At 40.9% G+C, this 24,485-nt stretch overlaps 1 protein-coding gene across 1 annotated transcript in view; it reads right to left on the reverse strand.

The window, feature by feature from the left end:
• The window catches only part of znf385a (zinc finger protein 385A), a 74,715-nt gene extending 61,653 nt beyond the window's left edge, over positions 1-13,062 (reverse strand). The window contains exon 1 of the mRNA XM_053642850.1: positions 12,046-13,062. Coding sequence (XP_053498825.1) covers positions 12,046-12,055 — 10 coding nt within the window. The 5' untranslated portion in view covers positions 12,056-13,062. The remainder of the gene's footprint in view (positions 1-12,045) is intronic.
• Positions 13,063-24,485: the final 11,423 nt, after the last annotated feature.

Here is a 24,485-nt window from a genome sequence, read left to right on the forward strand (position 1 = left end):
TCGTCTGCTGTTTTAGCCCATTCACCTCAATTGTTTTGCAAGTAATGCAATCTGAGATGTTTTTCTGCTCACCATGGTGAGTAAAGAGTGGTTACTTGAATTACCATAGCCTTCTTTGCCGTAGCTTGAACCGGTCTGGCCATTCACCTCTGGTCTCTGTAATCAAGGGCTTTCCAATCACAGAACTTCCTCTCATTGGATGTTTTTTGTTTTTCACACTATTCTATGCAAACTCCAGAGAGTGTTGTGTATGAAAATCAGCAGTTTCTAAAATACCCAAACCAGCCCATCTGGCAGCCAAATCCATGCCATGATCAAAATCTGTGTCTGAGATCACATTTTTCCCCATTCTGATGTTTAATGTGATCATTAACTGAAGTTATCGACCTGTATTTATATGAAAGTATGCATGAACCACATGATAATTGCATGAATGTGCAATTAAAATGGTCAGTAAGTGTATATAAAACCTTTTCTTAGTTTTGAAAATTTAGAGATCATTATTCATGCTTTAATTACATCTAGATTGGACTATTGCAACTCTCTCATTGCAGGACAACCGTCCCACTACTGTCCCACCAACAGCTTGTGCAGAATGCTGCAGCCAGGCTACTGACTGGCCAAAACTCCTGTGTTCTTATTTCTTCAATGGCTGCCATTTCAGTTCAGGATTGATTTTATTATTTGTTTTTAAAGCAGTACATAACTTGGCTCACATTATATTATATTACAGATCTCATTATATTACCGATCTCCTAAGCCGTTATATTTCATCTAGGCTTTTGAGGTTTACAAATCAAATGTTGTTGGCTGCCCCTCGGTCTAAGCAAAAGTCAACGGGTGATTGGGCATTCTCTGTACTAATGGAATAATCTCCCCCTTTATATTCGCTTGGCCCCATCAGTGGAGATTTTTAAGTCTGAGCTGAAAACACATCTTTATACTTGCTGGCATTTAAAGTGAAGGAACGCTGAGTACTTGAGATATTTGTTCTGATATTGATCGCGCTTTGTATATGCAATTCTTCTTGGAGTTTGTAGTGCTGTTGATGTGTGTGTGTGTGTGTGTTGGTGTTTGTCATGTTTTTCGATTTCCTGGTTTGGTCAACTCTGTTGTTTTTAAATGTGCTACATCAATCAGTTGAGTCGATTGAGATTTGAGTATATGATGTATGATATACGTTGAAGAAAAGTGGTGAACACTTCGATTCGCTGCGCGCCTTTTTTCATAAACGTCTGTTGTTGAGATTAGTAAGACGCAACAGGAGTTTATGGCTCAGAGCATGTTTAGTTTATCTCAGCTCACAGAGCTGCTCATCACCTCCATTTTACAAGCTAATTTTATGGAAATGGCTTGTTTTCTTTTCCAAGCATCAGTTTTGTTACTTTTCATCATGAAATTCGCCAAATGTGTTAAGTGCCACCATGTGCTTCTCAATGAGAATGTGTCGTGCATAAACAAGCGACGCAGACAGCAGATATACATCCCAGCAGGTTTGATAAACGCTTTGCTAAAACATCTAGGAGCTTTGTGAACGCAGGAGACAAAAGAGATATGGCCTATAAAACGATGAGATGGAAAACTCTTTCAGTTCATGGTTGTGTTTACTCCATTTACACTCCGTTTTACCCAAGTTGGCCCAATCAGGCTGACAGGATGAAATTCCACATTGTCTTTAGAGCATTCTCAATTTTCTTAGTCAGAGAGATGCAAACCGTTCCAGTTTGTCCAATTTTTCTTTTTTTCCTTTGGACAACTGGAAACATAATTTCCTGCTTTCATCAAAGTAAATTTGTAGAAAGAGTGGATAGTGTAGTACTTTTCCTGGTTCATTTCCTGCTCTATCATTTTAAATATAGATTCAATTTCATGCATCATCTTTGCTAGTGATGCATACGATGATGATTTAGACACATCTGTATGTTTTGAATATTTATGGACTAATATCTCCTTTTATACTGTACTGTTTATTGAGTGACATGTAAGGAATAAAACACAATGAGGTAGTGTGATGGTGTATCCTGAAGTGTTTTACTGCTCTTATGCCACAGCAACTTGTCAGAGAATGCAACTTTTTATTTTATTCATTAATAACATTTCATACGTTTTAATCATTTATAGCTACATTTAAAGTCGTGGAACATCCGCATGACGTTTTCCTTTGCTAAATAACAACATGTTTTTAAATCAGGTTGTTATTATTAGGAATAAATGATTAGATTACATTACATTTGCTGAAATAATACTGTGCCTTTATTGGTCACATTAATAAACTGTATAAGCCAATTTACAATAAATAAATATGGCACAACAGTACAGAACCCAACAGATGTGCGTTAAAACATGTGAATGGAGATTTAATACACCAAAGTCAATAATCCCTGATGTGTAATGTTAGTTACTTAGTAAAATGTAAGATTATTTCTGGTCATGTCTCTGCGTGGTTCTTGAAACACTGCCCTGTACAGTGATCCATGCTTATTGACCTTTAAACTGCAGAGGATTGTGGAATAATTTCTTGGTGCACCAGTGCACCTGACTAGCCCTGTCAGCCTGGAGCACCTCTTAGTCCTCCTACACACACACACACACACACACACACACACACACACACACACACACACACACACACACACACACACACACACACCCTCTCCCTCTCCTCAGGGCTGGGGCAGGTCTCAGCACGGCCCCTCACATCCTCTGTTCTAAGCCAGCAGTGCAAGGGAGGAGATATGGGGGAAGCGGGAAGGAGTGGGGGACAGGTGTGCATACCAGACTCTTGTAACAGGTCCACCATACCGATGCCGAAAAAGCTACCTGCTAGCCAACCCATTTTTCTGGCAGAGGTTCAGAGAGAGCTCAATGCTAATTCATGCCATCAACTTCAGCAGCAGCACTCACAGAGTTGAGGGCAGGTCTGAGCCTAACCCTCATAACTCACTCGGTAAATCAGCCTATATGTACAGCATCGTCTTAATCTTTTAAACTTTATTTTCAGATTTAACAGTCCTAGAAGGTTTTGTGCACATTTTGTTGTGTAATGTAGTGTAGCCTGAAACGGAAACAAAGACGACAATACCGAGTCATGGTCTCAGAAGTAAAAGGAGGGTAATGCCTGATCACTCTTCTGCCTCGCTCTCTTATTAGAGGTTTATTCAGAGAGCTACTGGCTCTCTTGTAAGCATGAGTCAGACTGTGTATAATTCAGAATTGCTTTGGAGTCATGCAGGCTTGGAGAGATATTTTGCATATTCATTAACCAAATGCACACAACATACAAGATGTACAATGTTGCTCATGTGAACAATGTTCTGCTCTATAATATCTCTTCCTCTCTTCCTGGTTCTTTGCCTGTCTTCCCTTCTTGCATAGCCACATGCAGTGACCTTGCAGGGTTTCAATGTGAATTGATTTTTTCCCCTTTTTCTTTGCTGCAAAATCTTATCCTGATGCCATCAGGACACAACAAAATTCCAGTTGCTCTTCAGAAACACAGAGCAATTTTCAGATTTCCTTGTATGCGAATGTGATCTATTATTTCCCCAAATTTCACTGCCATAATTTATTCCGCCATTCTGTCCTGTCAGCTGTTTGGTCTGAAATCACTAATAAATATGTCTGACTGCTTTGCCAATACACTTCTGTGTTTATCATCCGCCGAGATTAGCACATTTCATAACCGTCCTCCTGAAACCGTCCTCCTTTCGGTCAGTGACTCACAGGCGCTGCTGATACGTTTGTTTACTGAGCTATTCGACAGAAAGCAAACACAGCGTCCTTTTTCCAGACCGAACACTGCACACGCGCAAACAATAGTGTGTGTACATACAACAATACACAACTGTGCACTCTCGCAGTAAATTCTCCATGTGATTTGATCCCACTGAGGATGTGGCTCTTTGGCTGCTCTATTGGACACCTGGCACTCATACAGACTACACTTAAAGCATTAAAGACCTCATGCAGGCAGGACAGGCACAATACTTGGCCTCTGTGTCTGTGTGTGTGTGTGTGTGTGTGTGTGTGTATGGTGTAGAAACCTTTCAGTGCTGCATTAAAGCAAGCACTCCCAGTCCTCACACATTGTGTAACACATTCCTTGCTCCCAAAGCTCCACTTATAGCTATTTCATTAGCGTCTATTACATCTACTATTGACAAGTGTCTAACACCCAGACAACAGTCTGGCATAATCTGCGAGATGATGTGTGAGACAGTACAGTGTGAAGATTACAGTAAGAAGTCAAAGGTTTAGTTCTAAAGGCCTACAATATGGTATTCAGACAGTTCCAGAAGTATTGACAAATCTTCCTACAATAGAAGCAATACAAGCAATACATCCATCTTCTGTACCGCTTATCCTGCACAGGGAGCCTGGAGCCTATCCCAGGTCACTCGGGGCACGAGGCAGGGGACACCCTGGACAGTGTCAATCGCACACACCATGGGCGTGGCATTTGGAAATACCAATCAGCCTACAATGCATGTTTTTTGACTAGTGTAGGAAACCAGAACAAAGCCCCAAGGAGAACATGCAAACTCTGCCACACAGGGTGGTGGAATCGAACCCCCTTCCCTGGAGGTGCTAGGTAAATATGCTAACCACTAAACAGAGTGCCATGAAATGTGGGCACGCAAAGATATTTGTGAGTATGGAGCTCTGAAGTAGGTGTGCAGAAAGACTATTGCATGTTAGAAAGAGCAATTCAGTTCTGCGAGCACTGAGCACTGAGAAACCTGCTTCCTTTACCCTTCTTTTAGACTCTACACTTTTTTTCAGGATTCAGGCTGCAATACATGGTCCTGTGCACAGTTGCACACATTTTTAAAGACCACGCTCACTGATGCACTCAGGTCAGCCTCCCTCATGCGCTCTGCGAGATCTTAAACATCAAACTCAGCATGATCAAATCATTGCTAGCAGCACACAACAGCAACCAATATTAACAGAGTAAATATTTATGTATCAGTATCGGTAGTGACAGGCATAAAAAAAAAAAAAAAACGTGTGCTTGTACTCATGTTTGGTCTGAAAACGTTCTCTTTTATTGCTCACAACTCACACTTACAGCACAGTAACAAACATAAGGGAGAAACTGGCGGGGGTGATGACAAACTCAAACAGCTTTCATAAAAATGGTAAACACAAGCAAACCCAAAATAAAATGCTGCTATAACATGTACTGTAGAAATAAAAAAAAATAAGCAACACATTACTACACTAACAAAGAACATTTAGTCCAATAAAACCAAGACAGTAAACATAAAAATAGCAAGGATACCATGGAGGATCATGGGTATGCAAATTAGCCTCACTCATAGAAATACAGTGATGCTACAATATTTATTTTATAAATTAAACATTTTACTCAGCGAATCGATTTTTTTTTTTCTTTCAGTCAACATGAGAAATTACTTTGCTTTCCTGGAATAAAATTATTCACCTAAGACTTTTTTTAATCATATTATTTTCCAGTCATAAAAATATTGTCACCTTTTGCAAACGATCTTGAAAATAAATTCCAAGCTAGTGTCCTCCTTTTTACAATGACCATACATTGCACTACAGGAACCAGAGTGTTGCCAATAGCCATTACCTATTTTCCTAGATGTACAGTATAAAAACCTTTGACTTGACTTCGGTGTGAAGTTGCTGTCATAACTCACATCTAAGTCAAGTCCATTTAAATGTAATTTGGGGACTTGCACCACTGGAGAATACTGAAGTATACTGTCGTATGAGTAACATCCATCCATGCATTTTCCATACCGCTTATCCTTTACAGGGTCATGGGGGGGGCCTGAAGCCTATCCCAGGGAACTCGGGGCACAAAGCGGAGGACACCCTGGACAGGGTACCAACCCATCGCAGAGCACAATCGCACACACATTCAAACACTACGGACAATTTGGAAATGCCAATCAGCCTACAACAAATATCTTTGGACTGGAAACCAGAGTACTGGAGGAAACCCCCAAAGCATGGGGAGAACATGCAAACTCTGAGGACACAGGGCGGAGTCGGAATTCGAACCCCCAACCCCCCCAGAGGTGTGAGGCTTGTGACTGCAAAATTGACTCCAAATCACACAAGCACACACACATACAGTATGTTTAGGATAGTAAACATGCTTTTTCTCCCTCTTTTATCTTTTAGGCTAATTTATTCCCTCATATTCGCTGCATTGACAGATTGATTATGGAGCAAATGAGCGATTGTTTGTATGAATGTTATGCTGACATTAATAACAGGTCATAGAACAAGAACGAAAGTCTACAGTAATTTATTCCATCCTGAAACAGGAACTTGAAGCCCACCTTGGGTGAGCTGCATATTAAACCAAGCCAATGTGCATGAATATGATAAGCAAATGCAAATGCAAAATAAATAAATAAAATATGTATTATGCAGTATTATGCAGTAAGGGAAAGCAAACTCCATTATCTTCAGATCTTGCTGTGGAAAAGTTAAACATACGATATACGTAATTCTGCATTAGGTATAGCTGAGAAGATAACGTCAGAGATTAATACACAACAGAAACGCTTCTAATATGCATCTTTTGCTTCCCGGAGTGTAATCTGAATAATGCTATTTGAGGATTTGTGTGGTTTGTGCCAGATTAAAAAAAAAATTATGAATGTAAGAATGGTCTATATCCGTGTTAAAGTTGAGTTGAGGGTCTGCTATGGCAGGCTGCCCTGCCATGTAGATGAGTATGCTGAGCTTTAGTCAGGTTTAGTGAGCAGAATTCATAATTGCTGTGTCAGTCTTAAACACAGAAGGGACAGAGGGAAGGAAGGCAAAAAAGCTTACAGAACAAAAAGCTCACTTTTGTTTCTTTCTCGACTGACCTCCACAGAGAGCTGATGGTGTAGAGAGAGAGAGAGAGAGAGAGAGAAAGGCTGAAAGAGAGTGGGTAAGAAAACAGCAGGGTAGAAGGACAGATTTGGAAGAGAATTATGATAGATAGGCAAGCAGACAAGCAACAGGCGTTACAGAGACAGATATGTCTGCAATGAACATAAAATATCTGAGACAAACAGACAGAAAGACAGATAACACTGATAATATCAGATGACCCTGGGCATTGTGCCTAAATGCAACAAACAGCAAATGCGCTCTCAAGAGCAAAGTAGCTGACTCTTTATTTAAAAGTTAGATTCAGCCGATCGCTGACCCAGTCCTTCCTATCTGCAAAATTACATGGTGGAACTTCTTTCATTCTGCGTGAGAAGAGCATTCTCAGAACAGCAACACTGCTGGAATTTTTAAACACCTCAGTATAATTGAGACACTGATGAAGAGCTGGACCATCCATGATGAAGAGTTCCCTGGAGCCTATCCCAGGGAACTCTGGGGACAAGATGGGGTGCCAACCCATCGCAAGGCACAATCACACACTATGGACAATTTGGAATCAGATGACAATGTATGTCTTTGGATTGGAGGAAGGAAACTGGAGTACCTGGAGGAAACCCCCTAAGCACGGGGAGAGAGTGAAACCTCTGTGGACACAGGGTGGAGGCAGGATTTGATTCCCCAAACCCAGCCAACGTGCCCGCAACCAGTGATCAAAAAAATTCTTCCATCCATCCATCCCTCCATTTTCTATACTGTTTATCCTTCAGGGTCGCGGGGAACCTGGAGCACATCCAAGGGAGCATGGAGCACAAGGTGGGGTACATCCTGAACAGGGTACCCATCCTTCGCAGAGCATACTCACATACACATTCACACACCCATTCATACACTTTGGACATGCCAGTCAGCCTACCCTGCACGTCTTTGGACTGGGGGAGGAAACCGGAGTACCCGGAGGAAACCCCCGGAGCACGGAGAGAACATCCAAACTCCGCACAATCCAGGCAGCAGTGGGAATCGAATCCCCAACCCTGGCAGTGCGCCCAAGAACTATTCCAGTGTTCAATCAAATTTATTCCAGTCACTTAAAATTCCTTGCTTACAAAAGTCCAGATAAGCAAGTAACACAACTGAAAAAAGCAACGACGGTTAGCTTTTAATGCTTAACCAGTAGTGATTAGCACTGTGAAACAAAACATAACATTTCGACGTGGTTATGTTTTGTTTCATAGTGATGCCCATTGTTACTACTTTTGACTAGCGCCATGGACTCTAAACTGATAAGACATCTATTTTGAATTTACTGTAACATAGGGAATAAATGCACATTTCTCCATCCAATTATCTTTAAACATTGTAAATCTGAGTAGAACTACAGCCATATTTTCAAACCCATATTGGCTCTGCTATAGTATTTTTTCGAGTTTGACCCATACAAATACAGGCTGTCCCAAAAGTCTCCATACATTGGGGACTTTGTTTGCCATCCACTTCTCGGTTGGTCTGCAACACTTCCAGTCTTTTTGAATTTGTTAATAAGTGTCTTTTGTGGTGTGCTGGTCATGTTTCCTGTTAAAGTCCATCGCAACCTTGTCCAGCCTGATCCAGCCATGGGAAGGATTTCAATGCGTCAAAGGCATTGTTTAAGGCTATCTGAAAAAAAAAAAATCCTATAATATAAATGAAGTATGAAAAATGTTGGAAGACATTTTGCTTTAAAAAGTGTTCATTTCCCCCAAACTTTTGGGACACGCTGTACTTTGCTGGGTCTGCATCTAGACTGCAGTCCACCAGAGGCTAGAGGATGACAACAAATTCTTAATGTATAAAGATTAGCTCTAATCTCTATCTGTTCACCTAGAAGATGATCAAATACAGCGGCTTGCATGCGAACACCAGTAACACACTACCATATTTTTATTACTGCTATACTTGGAATAATTCACCACCCACCCACATATATCTCTCCCGTGGTGGCCCTGTCACGGTTGCTTTCCACTGATTTATGAGGAAGAGGGACAATGATAAATCGTTCACATATGGTCAACAGTCAGTAAGTGTATACTTACAAATTGACCTAAAGGAAGATTTGTATGATCAAATGACCTGTGATTGATATAGCTAAGACGTAGCTAATAAACTGTCAACCCAGTGAGTCTGGATGTGAGTAAGAAAAGACAACGTGAGAGATACAGGGAGTGAGACAGTTTTCCATGAAACCCACACTGCAGTGAATTTAAGTCCCTTTTTATCAAACTTGACACTCTCATTCTAATCAACCAGGCCAACTCTTTCATCCTGCTCATTTTTCAGAGACAGCTAGAAAAACAGAAAAATGAGTATGATAGCGAAATGGAGAAGAGGGGAGGGAATAAGAAGTGGATTTATTCAAGGTCATTTACAATGCATGCAGACGATGAACACACACACGCAAACACATTATTTCATATAATCGATGATGTGAAAAGAGACAGTATTTAAGAAATTCATTGCAATATCCCAGCACACCGTTAGACCGTGTGTGTGTGTGTGTGTGTGTGTGTGTGTGTGTGTGTGTGTGTGAGGTCATTTGTATTTAGTGGAGTGTGAAAAGGCACAGCGGAGGAGATCTGACTGCGTCGGCATTCTAAAGGTCATCGCAATGACAAGAGCCTCTGAGGGAATAGCAGCGTGCCAAAGCGTCAAGCAAACAGCAGAACATAAATCACAAAGGCAGGAACAAAGAGGGTACAAATTCAGATAAGGAGCACATCACTTTTCGGTGATGGAATCTTTAAATATTAGAATGCCCCTGTGTCAAATCGGTCACATCAATCAGAAAATCCCATGCAATATAACTGAAATGCATTATATATTGTACGTATATGAGTGTGTGTGTGTGTGTGTGTGTGTGTGTGTGTGTGTGTGTTAGCTAAACGCAAATTATACAGTATCACCTAGTCTGGAGTAAAAATAAGTGTGAGATGCAGTGAGAAGCAATGCTGAGTGATTAGACTGTAGGAGGACAGCTGTTATTAGAGGGTTAATGATGCTATTAACACATCTTTCTAGTCACTAATGCCTGGCGGTGTGTGGAGTGGATCTGCACTCGTCTGCGAGTTAAATGAGGCTGAAAACAGGTTCTGCATCCAAGCATCAAGAGCAAAAAACACACAAAATCCAAATAGGTGGCTGCATGTTTTAACAAAGCCAATTCTGGCCCTTGACAGAACATGTTAAGCGTCACAGAAATCCTGCTAGAGTGTTGCGTCCAGTTCAACACATGTGCACACATAAACATGGCACAAGAACCCGCCATTACTGAACATACACCTGAACTAAACGCCGAGTAAAACTTCAATAAAAGTGTGATAATCTCAGTCTCAAACGCACCACATCACAGACCCTATAATCATTAGAGTCGGCTCTCTGAAAATCATGCCCTGCGGAAAGTATCGGCGTCACTGCTGAATTAGCCCAGGCATGCATGAAGTAAAGCGGCTTGCACCGGTGCAGACACACAGAGGAACAAAGCCAGTACATAACAACACATTGAACCAACATAGACTCACACAGGCCTACACAAACCACAAACACACCCAGACCTGTGTCAAGTGAAGAAATAAAACTTTTTTCTTTTTTTTAATAAAGAAACAAAAATAATCTACAAATGAGATCATTTTATTTAAAGACGCTAAACAAGTTCTTAAGTTACAGTACTGCTTCAGATCAATAACCTTACAGGTTTACTGTATATGCAGTGCTGTGTGGATGAAATATATATGAAGAAGAATCCACTCAGTAACTGCTCTGCAGTGTAATACAGTATATAAAGTTTACAGGGATAAAAAAAAAAAAACTGTTTCAGCAAAGTGCTTCTGAATCATTTATATACAGACAAGTGACAAATTAAAGGAAAAACCTCCATAAAGTAAAAGACAGTAAGGTGTTGGGCCACCAAAACAGCTTCAAGTTCAAGTGTACTGAAGGATCAACACTGTTCTTCCAAACGCTATTTGGTGGAGTGCGCTGTCTATCCTTTTGCTCCAAAATCTACCATAGGTGTTCACTTGGATTGAGATCTGGTGACTGTGAAGGCCATAGCATATGATTTGCATAATTATTATGCATGTTTTATGCAAGAGAATGACTTGGTGAGTTGGAGTTCACTCTGATGGTGCAAGCTGGACTTCCATACACATCTCAGCTTACAAATCAGGTGGAAACTTCTAGCATCTCTTTCTCACTCAACCACTCCATAGGAATATTCCTCCTCTCTCAATCAGATTGCTAAACACAAGTACTTCTTAGCTTTTACCAAGGTGTAGGATAATCTAGATAGATAGACTAGCCTCCTCATTTATCCTCAAGCCTGAGTTTCCCATTGTAAAAATTAACAATCTGACCAGAATTCATTTTGTTAGCTCACTGGTTCCTCTCCATTCCCCTTCCCCCACCGGCTTCTGGGAAAATTGCATTCTGTTGTGTCTAAATTCATATGGAAAAACAAACGTCTCAGTCTTAAACTCTCCACTTTGCAGAGGAGAAGGGAAGATGGTGGATTGGCTGTCCCCAACTTCGGATTTTACTGCTGTTCATTTTATGCTTAGACCAGCCTATGATTAACGACGTAGGACCTTATTTCATTCCAGCATTTCAGTAATGTACATACACTGACTTGTCATATTAGTAGCAACTGGATTAGCTATACCTAATAAACTGTCAATCATTTTATGTACATATAAAGTACAAAGTATATACTGAATAAGCAGTTTTAGTGTAATGAACATAAGACTAGTAACAATGCAACTCTGTGAATAAAGAATGTCATTTTAAATCGGTATGAAGCCTTAAATACGACATGACATGACGCACAATTTTTGGGGCTACTCCAAAATTCAACTAATAATGAAGGGCATTTCTTTGCCATTTTTAAATTTGTGGCCAGACAACACACTCTCCAAATTTTAGCAAATGAACCATGACCTTTACTGCCAGAACACATTCACCCTAAAGATAACAGCCCAGAGGCCATGCACCCTGCAAGTCTTATCACACACTCTAGAGTTATAAAATCAGACAGTGAAAGAGTGTATGTGTGTGTGTGTGAGTCATGGATGTCTGCGTTTAAACTGTGAAAGGATTTGAAGCATTCAATAAAGATGTCGAACCTTGATAAAACACCCAGAGAAAACTTACCCAAAATCATCCTGACAAACTCGGACGGCTTCTTCACCTCTGTGTTCTGTGACGCTCCTGGAGAACCTGATTCCAAATTCTTCTCTGCGCTCCTCTTCTCCTCTCCTCTCCTCTCCGAAAAAAAAGAGGCAGATCAAGCAGCAAACACTATCTGAGTGCTGAGAGCATAGCTGCAGTCCATCGTGTGTCCCTTGTCTTGTGCCTGCTCTGTCCAGGTGAACAGTGGAGAGGAGGAAGAGGAGGAGGAGGAGGAGAAGAGGTGGTAGTAATTTTGGGGGTGGGGGTTGTTAGAGGTCCTCTGCTCCTCTCAGGTGAGACAGAGGGCAGTTAGTTAGACGTCGGGGAGGGGCATTTGGGAAGGTGGCGAGGACACAGCAGAGATCCAGTCAGTGAGTGAGTTACATCCAGGGAAGTCGAAGCAGGACGGATAAAGTGTCCCTACAGACGGCTGATTAGCTATTTCCCTTCAACAGAGCCATTCATCAGAGAGTGTGGACAAAATGCCTTAGTAACACTGTCAAGCTGGTGCCTGCTCTGCTTTGCTCTGCTCTGCTCTGCTCAGATTCCCCCTCTCTCTCGCTCTCTCTCTCTCTCACTCTCTTTCTCTCTTTCTCCCTCCTTCTTGTTTTGGGGTTGGGTTTAACCTAAAGGCACCTTACATGCCTGTACGCCGATTGGTAGCCTTCCCAGCCAATCGGAAAGGCAGCAGCCGCTTGTCATTCCTCAGAATGGGAAGCATGCAGGAGACAGTATTGGACCCAGAACGCTACCGTTCCCCTCTCCTTGTTTCTCCCTCCATCTCATCCTGCATCTCCTTCCCTCTGTTTCACCAGCTCATCATCGGACTGTTTATGCCAGTCAGGGCAACTCACAGAACCCCCTTCGTGCTACTCTCATTCATCTGCCAGATTGCTCCCTCCCTCTTCTCTGCCTCCATGTGACACTAGACTTGTAAAGGGGATTACCTTCCATTCCCTGTCCATATCTCGTTCTCTAGCTCTGTAGCTGCATCATTGTGTGCAGGATTACAGTTCCTGCTCCTAAGTCTTTCAGCTTGTAGATGAATTTTTGGGAGAGGTGTGTGGGGGGGAGGGGTGACAGAGTGCTGGAGGAAAACAAGAGATGGAATAGAAGGTGACAGGGCAGAGGAGCTGGAAGAGATTAAGCTAAATTCAAACTGACAGAGGAATGAGGAGACATGGAACGATGAGAGAAAAGACTTGGGGGAATTAAACAGAAAAAATGTAAAGAAACAAGCAGCAGGGAAAGACAGGAAGACAAACATAAGTAAGATGCATAGCAATTAGCTGCAGTAGCTCAATTTAATGATTTTTTAAACATGTTGATTGGATTGAATGGTGCTCATGAATCTCTGTAAATAGACCATCTATGATAAGCATTGGCACTTAGAGGACAGATACTCCCTCAAAGCTATGCACACGTATAAAAAGACGTATACAAATATCAGCCGGAAGATGGGGAAAATTGTCTTTTCTTTAGTGTCTCATTTCTCAGTATTCACCCCTTCTCCTTTTCCTTGTCTCAGGCTTGAGCAGTGAGTCAGTGAGTAGTGAAGGGAATACTAAAGAGGCCAGCTGACACTCATAATAGCCCAGTACACAGCACATAAGGGCGAGAGAAATAGAGACAGAGGGAGAAAGAGAGAGAGAGAGAAAAGGCACAGCCATTGTGTGTGCATTACAGTATGTCTACTAACATAACAACATAATAGCACGTCTATACAAGTAAACACACACGCTCAAAACACGTGTACACAGATGCACACCCACCTGTGCATACATGCTGTCATCTGATGCCAGACATTGCTCATACTGTACACTATCACCTGCATAACAGCATTGTTTCGAGGGCAAATGTCAGCTCCAGAGAATGCGACTTATAATAAAGCTCTCCAACAGATCTTTAAATGAGCGTGCACCCACGGTTCTGGGATTTATTAACTGCTCTTTATCAGGGCTTTGACAAAAGCATGTGTCATAGCAGTTTGGATCACCCTTTCCACCTCCTGCAATCATCCACAGCTGCTTCAGCCCAGGCTGCAACAGGAGAGCAACAGGGAGCTATGTGTATATAAATCGGATTAGCCTTTACATTAAACGTTCAGTTATTTCGTTATCTTTCTGCCTAATAACTTTGACACTGCGAAAAGGAAAGTGTTCAGGTTAAAGAAATACTACTGATACTACATAAATTACTACATTTTTCAGCCTAATCTTTAATCATAGCATCTGTAATCAATACATTTCCCTATACCAGGGATCGACAACTGGTGATCCACGGTCTGGATGTGGACCCAGCAAGTATTTCAGAGGATCAAACCGAGCACTGAAAAAATACTAATCAGTGTGGGGAAAAGTGACTGTAGTTCATAGACTCCAGTTTCCTAAAGATGAACTATTGAAGTTTCTGTAGCAGAGCATCTGTTGCAGCTTGTTGAGGCCAATCACAGGCATTTATACAAATTACTTATAATTCAGCTTATCAAGTTTTCACACATTATTTACCCTCTCAGAGTAGTTGTTTTGCTAAAAAAAAAAACAAAAAAAAAAACAAGGATTTTAATACAGACAGGTATGTGTTTATTCTCCACTTCAAGTCCAAAATAAGTAGATGTCTTATCTGTTCAGAGTCCATTGTTCTATTCAGAAGTGGTGCAACGTGAAGCACTAATGCAAAACAAAACATAACCACTTCACGTTGTCTTAATTATAGCTTGAACTAATAATCAATAGTTAAACATTAAAAGGTAGCTTCTGCTCAATTTCAGTCACTGTTAGATGCTTATCTGGTCCTTTGTAAGTGCATCCTGGTGCCATCTCTTCCCCAGATAAACCACACACACACACACACACACACACACACACACACGGTCGTCCACATGATGTAAAAGAAAACATGATTCATCAGACCGGTCCACCTTCTTCCATAGCTCCATGGTCCAATTCTGATGCCCATTGTAGGCACTTTCAGCGGTAGACAGAAGGCAGCATGGGCACTCTGAACAGTTTGGGGCTACGCAGCCCCATACACATCAAGCTGCGATGCACTGTGTGTTCTGATATCTTTCTATCATAGCATTAACTTTTTCAGCAATTTGTGTTATAGTAACTCTTTTGTGGGGTCAGACCAGACGGGCTAGCCTCCGCTTCCGCACGCTTCAGTGAGCCTTGGTGGTCCATCACCCTGTCACCAGTTCACCTTCCTTGTATCACTTCTTGTAGGTACTAACCACTGCATACCGGGAACACCTCACAAGACCTGCTGTTATAGGAGATCCAGTCGTCTAGCCATCACAATTGTCAAAGTCACTCAGATCCTTACGCTTGCCCATTTTTCCTGCTTCCAACACATCAACTTCAAGAACCAAACGTTCACTTACTGTCTAAAATTTATTAAGTTCTAGCTACAGATCATATACTGATCAACCCTAGCAAAAACCACTGACAGGTGAAGTGAATAACATTGATTATCTCCTTACACAGGCACCTGTCAGCGGTTTTTGTTATAGTCGATCAGTATATGATCTGTAGCGATAACTTCACAAATTTTAGTCAAATACTCCTGCCATATAGTGCAAAAAGAATGGAAACTTCATATTTTCTCAAAACTCACTCAGTGTTTAAGCCTAAGTGTAGTCCAAAACACAGTTATATAATGCATATTCAAAACTACAACTGCAAACAATAAAGGATTATGAGACATGAGAGAATGTCTTATCAAAGCTGTACTTATATAGAGCATTTATCCAACTGTCCAGCCATGGGGTGATGTAATAAAAGTAATTCCAGTTACTTACTTTTTTCCAGTAAGCTTTTGTGGAATCTGTGTGCCATCAGGTCACAACTGAGGCACTTAAATGTTTATTTTACACTGAGTTACACTGACTACGGATTCTTTCATCTCTGAATCAACTAATCATACAGACTCCGACCTTAAATTACAAAGACCTTTGACTGAAGAATATATTAAAGTGTTGTGTAAAGTATATGTTTTGCAAAAATGTCTATTGATCCCTCCAACAATTGCCCTTAGTAAATTCGGATTCCGCAAGGTTGTTTTTTTTTTTTTGTTTGTTTGTTTGTTTTTTAACAGTGAAGGGAAATGTGTTGCCATTATAATCTGAGCTAATTATACATACACTACAGATATGGTAGACTGAGATTCAGTTGAAAAGGCTGGCGTATTCCTTTAATCAGTTCCAAAATGAAATACAATTTCTCAAACAACATTACATCATTCTTAAATAATATAAGTTTAAAAATAAGCGTGGCTGTGTTTACTGAAAGCTGTAGTAGAGGGTTGTACTGATAATAATTTGATAATAAACTTTATTTATAGAGTACTTTTCACACACATGGTAGCTGAAAGTGCTGTCTAATCAAGTAGTAAAAAATTAAATGATAATAAATGTAAAAAAAAAAAATTAATAAAATATGTCAAATAAAACTATACATAACAAAACAGTTGGGGTTCTTTTCATTAAACGCCAAATTAAAAAAAGATGTGTTTCTAACTGAGTCAATATCAGGTGTTGGGCTGCACTTATGTTTAATTTTTAGAGAAAAATACGTTTTCAATGAGATTTCATTCTTTTCTCTCTATCTATGGTAATCATACGTAAACTACTGATGCGGCGGACAGATATTAAATTATAAAACACTTAAGTATTCCTTTAAGTGTCTTGAGAAACAGCACAATGGCTAACGCACTACATCTACTATATTATTCCTAGCAATCCAGTCAAGTCAACTAGCCGTAGTCAGGATTCGAACAGGTGACCCGCAAGTTAAATCAAAAAGTATTGTTTTAAATCGTTTTCTGATAGTTTTGCTACTTTTTCACTAACGCAGGTGATCTATGAACAATAGGTCATTTTCCACCCCCGCAGAAAGACACAAAAACGCTATCAGATACCCTCGACTTTAGCTAGCCTCTCTGTTTGCTCTCTTTAGGTGCAGAAAGGCAGGTGTGCTGAAAGTCGATTGTGTCATCAGTGTGTTTGTGTGTGTGTGCGCGGGTGTGTGTGTGTGTGTGTGTGTGTGTGTTGGGGAGGGTTAAGGAGGGGGAGCTGATATGTGTCAGCAGCAGTGGCGATCATGTTTCCTCATTAGTTGTGTTGGTATCAATAATTCAGTACTGGGCCTTGTTGAGCTCAATGGGCCGATTGCTAATGTGCTGTCTACCCGCTGGGGCTTTGGACCCAGCAGGACTTTAATGGATGTCATGATGAGAGGGTGAAATCCAAGAACAGGGATCTTCTGTCACCCCTTGGCGCGGTGCGCGTGCGTGTGTGTGTATGTGTGTGTACGTGTGTGTGTGTGTTGAGATGGCAGATATGGTCACAGAGTGACCATCGATGGACAGGTGTGAGGATGGGAGGATTAATCAGAGAAGGCGGAGGAGGAAGTCTCTTCCATGCCTGTGTAACTGTTCATTATTTTGGCCATTGTGTATTTGACAGCGGTGTGTTGCTGCACTTTACTGTCACCAAACCTCTGTGTTAAATACTATTGTACTTCATAGAGAATCTGGACGTTTGAAGACTGGAAAAACATTGTCTAGTATTTTTCCAATATTCACCTGTCCAGTTTCATTGAGCCTGTGTCCGCTGTATCTTCAGATTCCTGAGAAGTGGAACCTGGTGTGTTATACTGCTGTTGAAGCCCATCCGCTTCAAGGTTCCAAGTGTTGTGCATTCTGAGATGCTTTTCTGCTTACCGCAATTAAGAGTAAAGAGTGGTTATTTGAGTTACCATAGCCTTCCTGTCAGGACGAACCAACAACCATGTCAAAGTCAATGAGATCACATTTTGTCCCCATTCTGAATTTTGAATTCTGAATCCTGGACATATCTGCGTGGTTTTATTCATTGCACTGCTGCCATATTATTCGCTGACTGGACAAATGCATGAATATTACTAACCTAGCAGACAGACAAAACTGAGGATTGTTAAGTAGGCTGGACCCGAGGATAGCTACAAATGCATATTGTAGTCACACAGAGATTAATTAATTGGCTTAGTGGTTAGCATGTTTGCCTCACACCTCTGGGGTTGGGGGGTTCAAATCCCGCCTCTGCTCCTTGTGGACCAAGTTTGAATGTTCTCCCTATGCTTTGGGGGTTTCTTCGAAGTACTCCAGTTTCCTCACTCATTCCAAATACATGCATTGTAGGCTGATTGGCATTTCCAAATTGTCCATAGTGTGTGAATATGTGTGTGATTGTGCCTTGCGATGGTTTGGCACCCCGTCCACGGTGTCCCCCTGTGTTGTACCCTGAGTTCCCTGGGGTAGATTCCAGGTTCCCCCGTGATCCTGTGTAGTATATGCGATATGGAAAAAGGGTTGGATGGGATGGAAAACTATTTTGTTTCTATATATGGCTAAACAATTGTGCATGACCATCATTGAGCAAAGTAGTAAAGATCATAATTTTAGCCATATTCCTCTGGTTCCTGGTTCCTCTCAAGGATTCATCTCAAGGAGATGTCTCTTGTGAAAAGCGCTATACAACTCAAATTGAATTGAAAAATTGAGCGGTACATGTGCCTTGTTAGCTGGTTAACACGATCATTTGTTTTTACCTTGAGTGTTGTGCTTTATTTCCCACATCCCATCATCTAGAATGTTCTTATTATCTCCGTTTCTGTAGAATCAGTAGTCCATGAAAATCGCTTGGGATTAATTATGATCACAAATACAGTCTCAGAGTATATTATTATGGAGATATTAATAGCTAGAAGTTAGAACAGCACTTGAAAATCCCAAGTCTGGTTCGCACATACTGAATAGTCTTAGCAGGCTATGCCAAACAACAGCAGCCTGGGAGCAGAGTGGTAATCTGAAGACAGAGAGGAACAAAGTCAGGTGTTACTGTTGTGATCCTTGCCACCAGTAGAAAAGAGGGAGAGAGAGAGAGAGAGAGAGAGAGAGAGAGAGAGAGGGAGGGAGAGCCGGAGAGCGAGTATATTGTATGTCCACTAAAAAATAAAAGCCTTGTGCCAGGCTGAAGCTGCACTGCGACACAAGGGAAAGGACCTTCACTCATGTTCCTGAGTTCTCACCATCTGCAACTACACTGATATAATGTGCTCTGATGTGATGCTTTAATAATGGTGTGACACTGCTACCCTCTGCAGGTACACTCGAGGTAAACACACACACCACTGCCATTTTCTTAATGTAATAAAATAGTGGATATGTCAAAGTTATATATGCAGTGACCAAAAAAAAGTGGAAAACCTTATACAGTATCTCACAAAAGTGAGTACACCCCTCACATTTTTGTAAATATTTGATGATATCTTTTCATGTGACAATACTGAAGAAATGACACTTTGCTACAATGTAAAGTAGTGAGTGTACAGCTTGTGTAACAGTGTAAATTTGCTGTCCCCTCAAAATAACTCAACACACAGCCATTAATGTCTAAACCGCTGGCAACAAAAGTGAGTACATCCCTAAGTGAAAATGTCCAAATTGGGCCCAATTAGTCATTTTCCCTCCCCGGTGTCATGTGACTTGTTAGTGTTACAAGGTCTCAGGTGTGAATGGGGAGCAGGTGTGTTAAATTTGGTGTCATCGCTCTCACACTCCCTCATACTGGTCACTGGAAGTTCAACATGGGACCTCATGGCAAAGAACTCTCTGAGGATCTGAAAAAAAGAATTGTTGCTCTACATAAAGATGGCCTACGCCAGGGGTTCCCAAACTTTTCCAGGGCAAGGCCCCCCAAATGGCATTAACATTTGACCGAGGCCCCCGTTTTGCAAGATATCTTTTAAAACACACTAAAAATACAGACTTCTGAATATATCCCCCTTTTTTTTATTATTAATAATTACATCTTACATCTTTACATTACATTACATTAGGAATTGATTGTGTGTTTGGTTGTCTGAGAGCGAGAAAGAGAAAACACACTAGTGGGAGGGATGGGCTTGGTGGCTCCGACCAAATTGTTGAGGCCCCCCGGGCGCCCCCTGGCGGCCCCCAAGGGAGCGGCCCCCACTTTGAAAACCACTGGCCTAGGCTATAAGAAGATTGCCAAGACCCTGACACTGAGCTGCAGCACGGTGGCCAAGACCATACAGCGGTTTAACAGGACAGGTTCCACTCAGAACAGGCCTTGCCATGGTCGACCAAAGAAGTTGAGTGCACGTGCTCAGCGTCATATCCAGAGGTTGTCTTTGGGAAATAGACGTATGAGTGCTGCCAGCATTGCTGCAGAGGTTGAAGGGGTGGGGGGTCAGCCTGTCAGTGCTCAGACCATACGCCGCACACTGCATCAAATTGGTCTGCATGGCAGACATCCCAGAAGGAAGCCTCTTCTAAAGTTGATGCACAAGAAAGCCCACAAACAGTTTGCTGAAGAACCATGTCCTGTGGTCTGATGAGACAGATAAACTTATTTGGTTTAGATGGTGTCAAGCGTGTGTGGCCAGGTGAGGAGTACAAAGACAAGTGTGTCTTGCCTACAGTCAAGCACGGTGATGGGAGCGTCATGGTCTGGGGCTGCATGAGTGCTGCCGGCACTGGGGAGCTACAGTTCATTGAGGGAACCATGAATCCCAACATGTACTGTGACATACTGAAGCAGAGCATGATCCCCTCCCTTCGGAGACTGGGCCGCAGGGCAGTATTCCAGCATGACAACGTCTTTTGCCTTGCTAAAGAAGCTGAGGGTGAAGGTGATGGACTGGCCAAGCATGTCTCCAGACCTAAACCTTATTGAGCATCTGTGGGGCATCCTCAAATGGAAGGTGGAGGAGCACAAGGTCTCTAACATCCATCAGCTCCGTGATGTCGTCATGGAGGAGTGGAAGAGGACTCCAGTGGCAACCTGTGAAGCTCTGGTGAACTCCATGCCCAAGAGGGTTAAGGCAGTGCTGGAAAATAATGGTGGCCACACAAAATATTGACACTTTGGGCCCAATTTCAACAATTTCACTTAGGGGTGTACTCACTTTTGCTGCCTGCGTTTTAGACATTAATGGCTGTGTGTTGAGTTATTTTGAGGGGACAGCAAATTTACACTTTTATACAAGCCGTACACTGACTACTTTACATTGTAAATTGTACATAAATATTTACAAAAATGTGAGGGGTGTACTCACTTTTGTGAGATACTGTATCTACCTAGAGTCCCCTCCGAAGCTATAGGAATGGCAAGGCCTTTGAGATGAATATGAGAAGAGAGTTTAGAATTTCAGCTTTTATTTCCTGGTGTTTATATGTAGACATGTTAAACGGCACTGAACGTAGCACATTTGTATTAGACCACCCAATTTGTAGGCAAGCAAAAATATTGGAACACGTGACCGACATGCGTTTCTTGTTACCCAGGTGTGTCCTATTAGATTGATTGTTTAAACAATAAATAGTTCTGAACATCTACTCTTGCTTTTATCCTTCAGTTTCACCTGTGAAGACTGCATTTGTTGATAAGCCAAGCTCAAGATCAGAGCGCTGTCTATGGGAGAAAACCAAGCCATTTTGAAACTGAGAAAAGAGGGAAAATTGATCAGAGGCATTGCACAAACATTGGGCATAGCCAATACAACAATTTTGAATGTCCTGAAAAAGAAAGAAACCACTGATGTACTGAGCAACAGACACTGAATGGGTCAGCCAAGGAAAACATCAACAGCTGACGACAGAAACATTGTGAGAGTTTTTAAGAAACCCCCCCAAAAAACACCAGTCAGTGACATCACCAACAACCTCCACAGTTTCAGAGGGGACTGTATGTGTCAGTATTATGACTGATAATGTATGACTCTGTTCCAGCATATCTGATCTATTATATACTATATCTTCTTTGTCTATCATAATAATACTCTTAAATTCTCACACATGGTTTCTATCCAGATGCCTAATGTTATTGTTGTGATCTCTAACAATTAGCTACAATCAACAGTTAATAAAATGGTACCATGGTAAATGGTTTACATTAAGTTTCCAATAGCTGACATAAATTCATGCATTATTTGCATAGTACAAATACTGTAAAATGTACTATCAGCTACTGTATATAGAGTAAATATTTATAGCAATAGTATATAGTAATATACTGTAATAGTATATAATAATATACTGTAAATTGAAAATAAAATATTATCCACTACATTTGCTCATTCTGGATGATGCTTTTACCCAAAGTTACTTAATTAGCTTTGTTAAATTTAAGTAGCTTTGTTAAACCTAAATTCGTACACTATGTTCCTAAATGTTGATACCTGACTGGCATCAACTCTTGCTTCCTGGTGTAAATATTGGAACTTTTGACAGTACATGTACTGTATGCTGAATATAGTGGTGTTCCTTACTATGGTGTAAGCAGCAAGAAATGTTATGTTGTGTGAGACATCAAGATGACAGGCCATGTGCTGAAAAATATCACTGTGCCCACATGGTCTTAACACATCCTGGCTATTTCGGGATTTTTGCTCCTTGTAAAGGGCACCAATTACCACAAGAATTATGGTTTATTTATATATCTGTTTTTAGACGTTGTGGACAGCTCCCTCCACCACCATCCACCATCCAGTGCAAGTGGAGAACCACAGACGCAGTAAGCTTGGAGTGACTCCAGGCTAGAAATCAAGTCCAACTGCATACTGACATGGCCATGCGAGCGCCCACCTGTCTGGACATAAACCAGACTTGGAAATGGGATAATAATTGGCATGGATAACAAAACAGTTTGTATAAGCAGTTTTACTGGTTTAACTTGTGTGTTCAGGGTAGTATTTGTACTTTTGAGTATAACGTCACTCTCAACTGCTTAGTCGTATAGGCTACTCTTACAAAGGGTTCTTTAAGAATTCTTTGATAGTTAAAGGTTCACAGCTTTCTGTAAACACTTCTTGATAGGAAAACCCTCTGATGTAGGGTGCAGTGTGGAACCCAGTGATGGATTCTTTGGCTTTTCCAATTTTATAGGAACACCTGTACACCTGCTCATTTATGCAGTTTTCTGATTAGCCAATCATGTGGCAGCCGCACACTGCATAAAATCATGCAGATGGTGGGAAAAACAAAAATACATCCTGTGAGTGGAGGGTGTGCAGGCTGAAACACCTTGTTGAGGAGATTGACCCGACTGTCTGAACTCACAGGAAGTCTATAGTACCTCAAATAATCACTCTTTACAATCATGGTTAGTAGAAAAGCATCTCAGAATGCACAGGACATCAAACCATGAGGTGGATGGGCTACAGGTTCCACTTCTATCAGCCAGTAACAAGGATCTGAGGGTACAGACCCACCCAAACTGGGCAGTTGAAGACCAGCTGGGTTTTTTTTTTCTTTTTTTTTCTTCCAATTCTTCAACTGTCCAGTTTGGGTGAGAATATATATTCTTTGAATGTAGTCACTTGTGTCCAATATTTCTCATCTCTTCTCGTCTCTTTTGATCAAATAAAAATAAGATTTATCTATTTGATGAATTTTAACCTTGGAAGTGTATTCAAGTGTTTATTTCTATAAAGAAGCAACATTTTAAAAAATTTTAACAATCTTGAAATTAGAAGGTATAGAAATAGACTCAATAAGCTTATATTTGTTCTACATCACTGTTCTATCATGAGTAAGGAATAAAGCATATGGGGGCATGCTGTTATAGGACAATTATTAACGACCGTGTGGTTTGATGTTGCCTAACACAGCAGTTACTGTTACTGTTACCATCCTGTAGTTGATTATTTTCCAATAACAACATTTTCCAAAGTGTTTTACTTCTCTTATATCACAGCAACGATCATCATGGTTTATGTATTAATAAACAACATGTTATACTTTTAATTTGTTAAAAGATAATGTTCAAAACATTTTTCAAAATAGGAACAAAGATAGTTCCCATTATCATTTATGTTATAGCAGTGATAAACAGTAGTTAACTCACCAGCCTCTCTTTTGTTTTCCCTCTCTCTCTCCTGAAACCTCAAAATGCAACATTCTCCATGATTAGACTTTCCTGTGGTGGAAAACCTAAAGTTACAGCTTTACCTCTGACAAAGTGCTGACACTGGAGACTGCTTCAAAAACAATCTCTTCACAGAAGACTTTAATAAATTATATTTTTTTAAAAAATACATTTATAATCTGTTTATTACTACACTTTCATTATGTGCTGCATTTGCTATACGAGTCCCTATGGATATAAAACAATTAATTTCATTTGAAATACAGCTGATAAGATAAGATAACTTTGGGGGAAAAGCGTCTGCCAAATTAATCACCTGCTTTTACACAGATCCTTCCTATAAACTCCTAAGGCTAACAATTTTTTTATATATATAGAAACCACAAACCTGCTGCCAGATCAGTGTAAACAGATATCCTGAATTAACACTACAACACCTTCCACTTAACCAAACATCCAGGCAGTCATAACAGGTTTTGTGCTCTCACAGCAC

This window comes from Ictalurus furcatus, chromosome 15 (assembly GCF_023375685.1).
Source record: "Ictalurus furcatus strain D&B chromosome 15, Billie_1.0, whole genome shotgun sequence".
Lineage (NCBI taxonomy): Eukaryota > Metazoa > Chordata > Actinopteri > Siluriformes > Ictaluridae > Ictalurus > Ictalurus furcatus.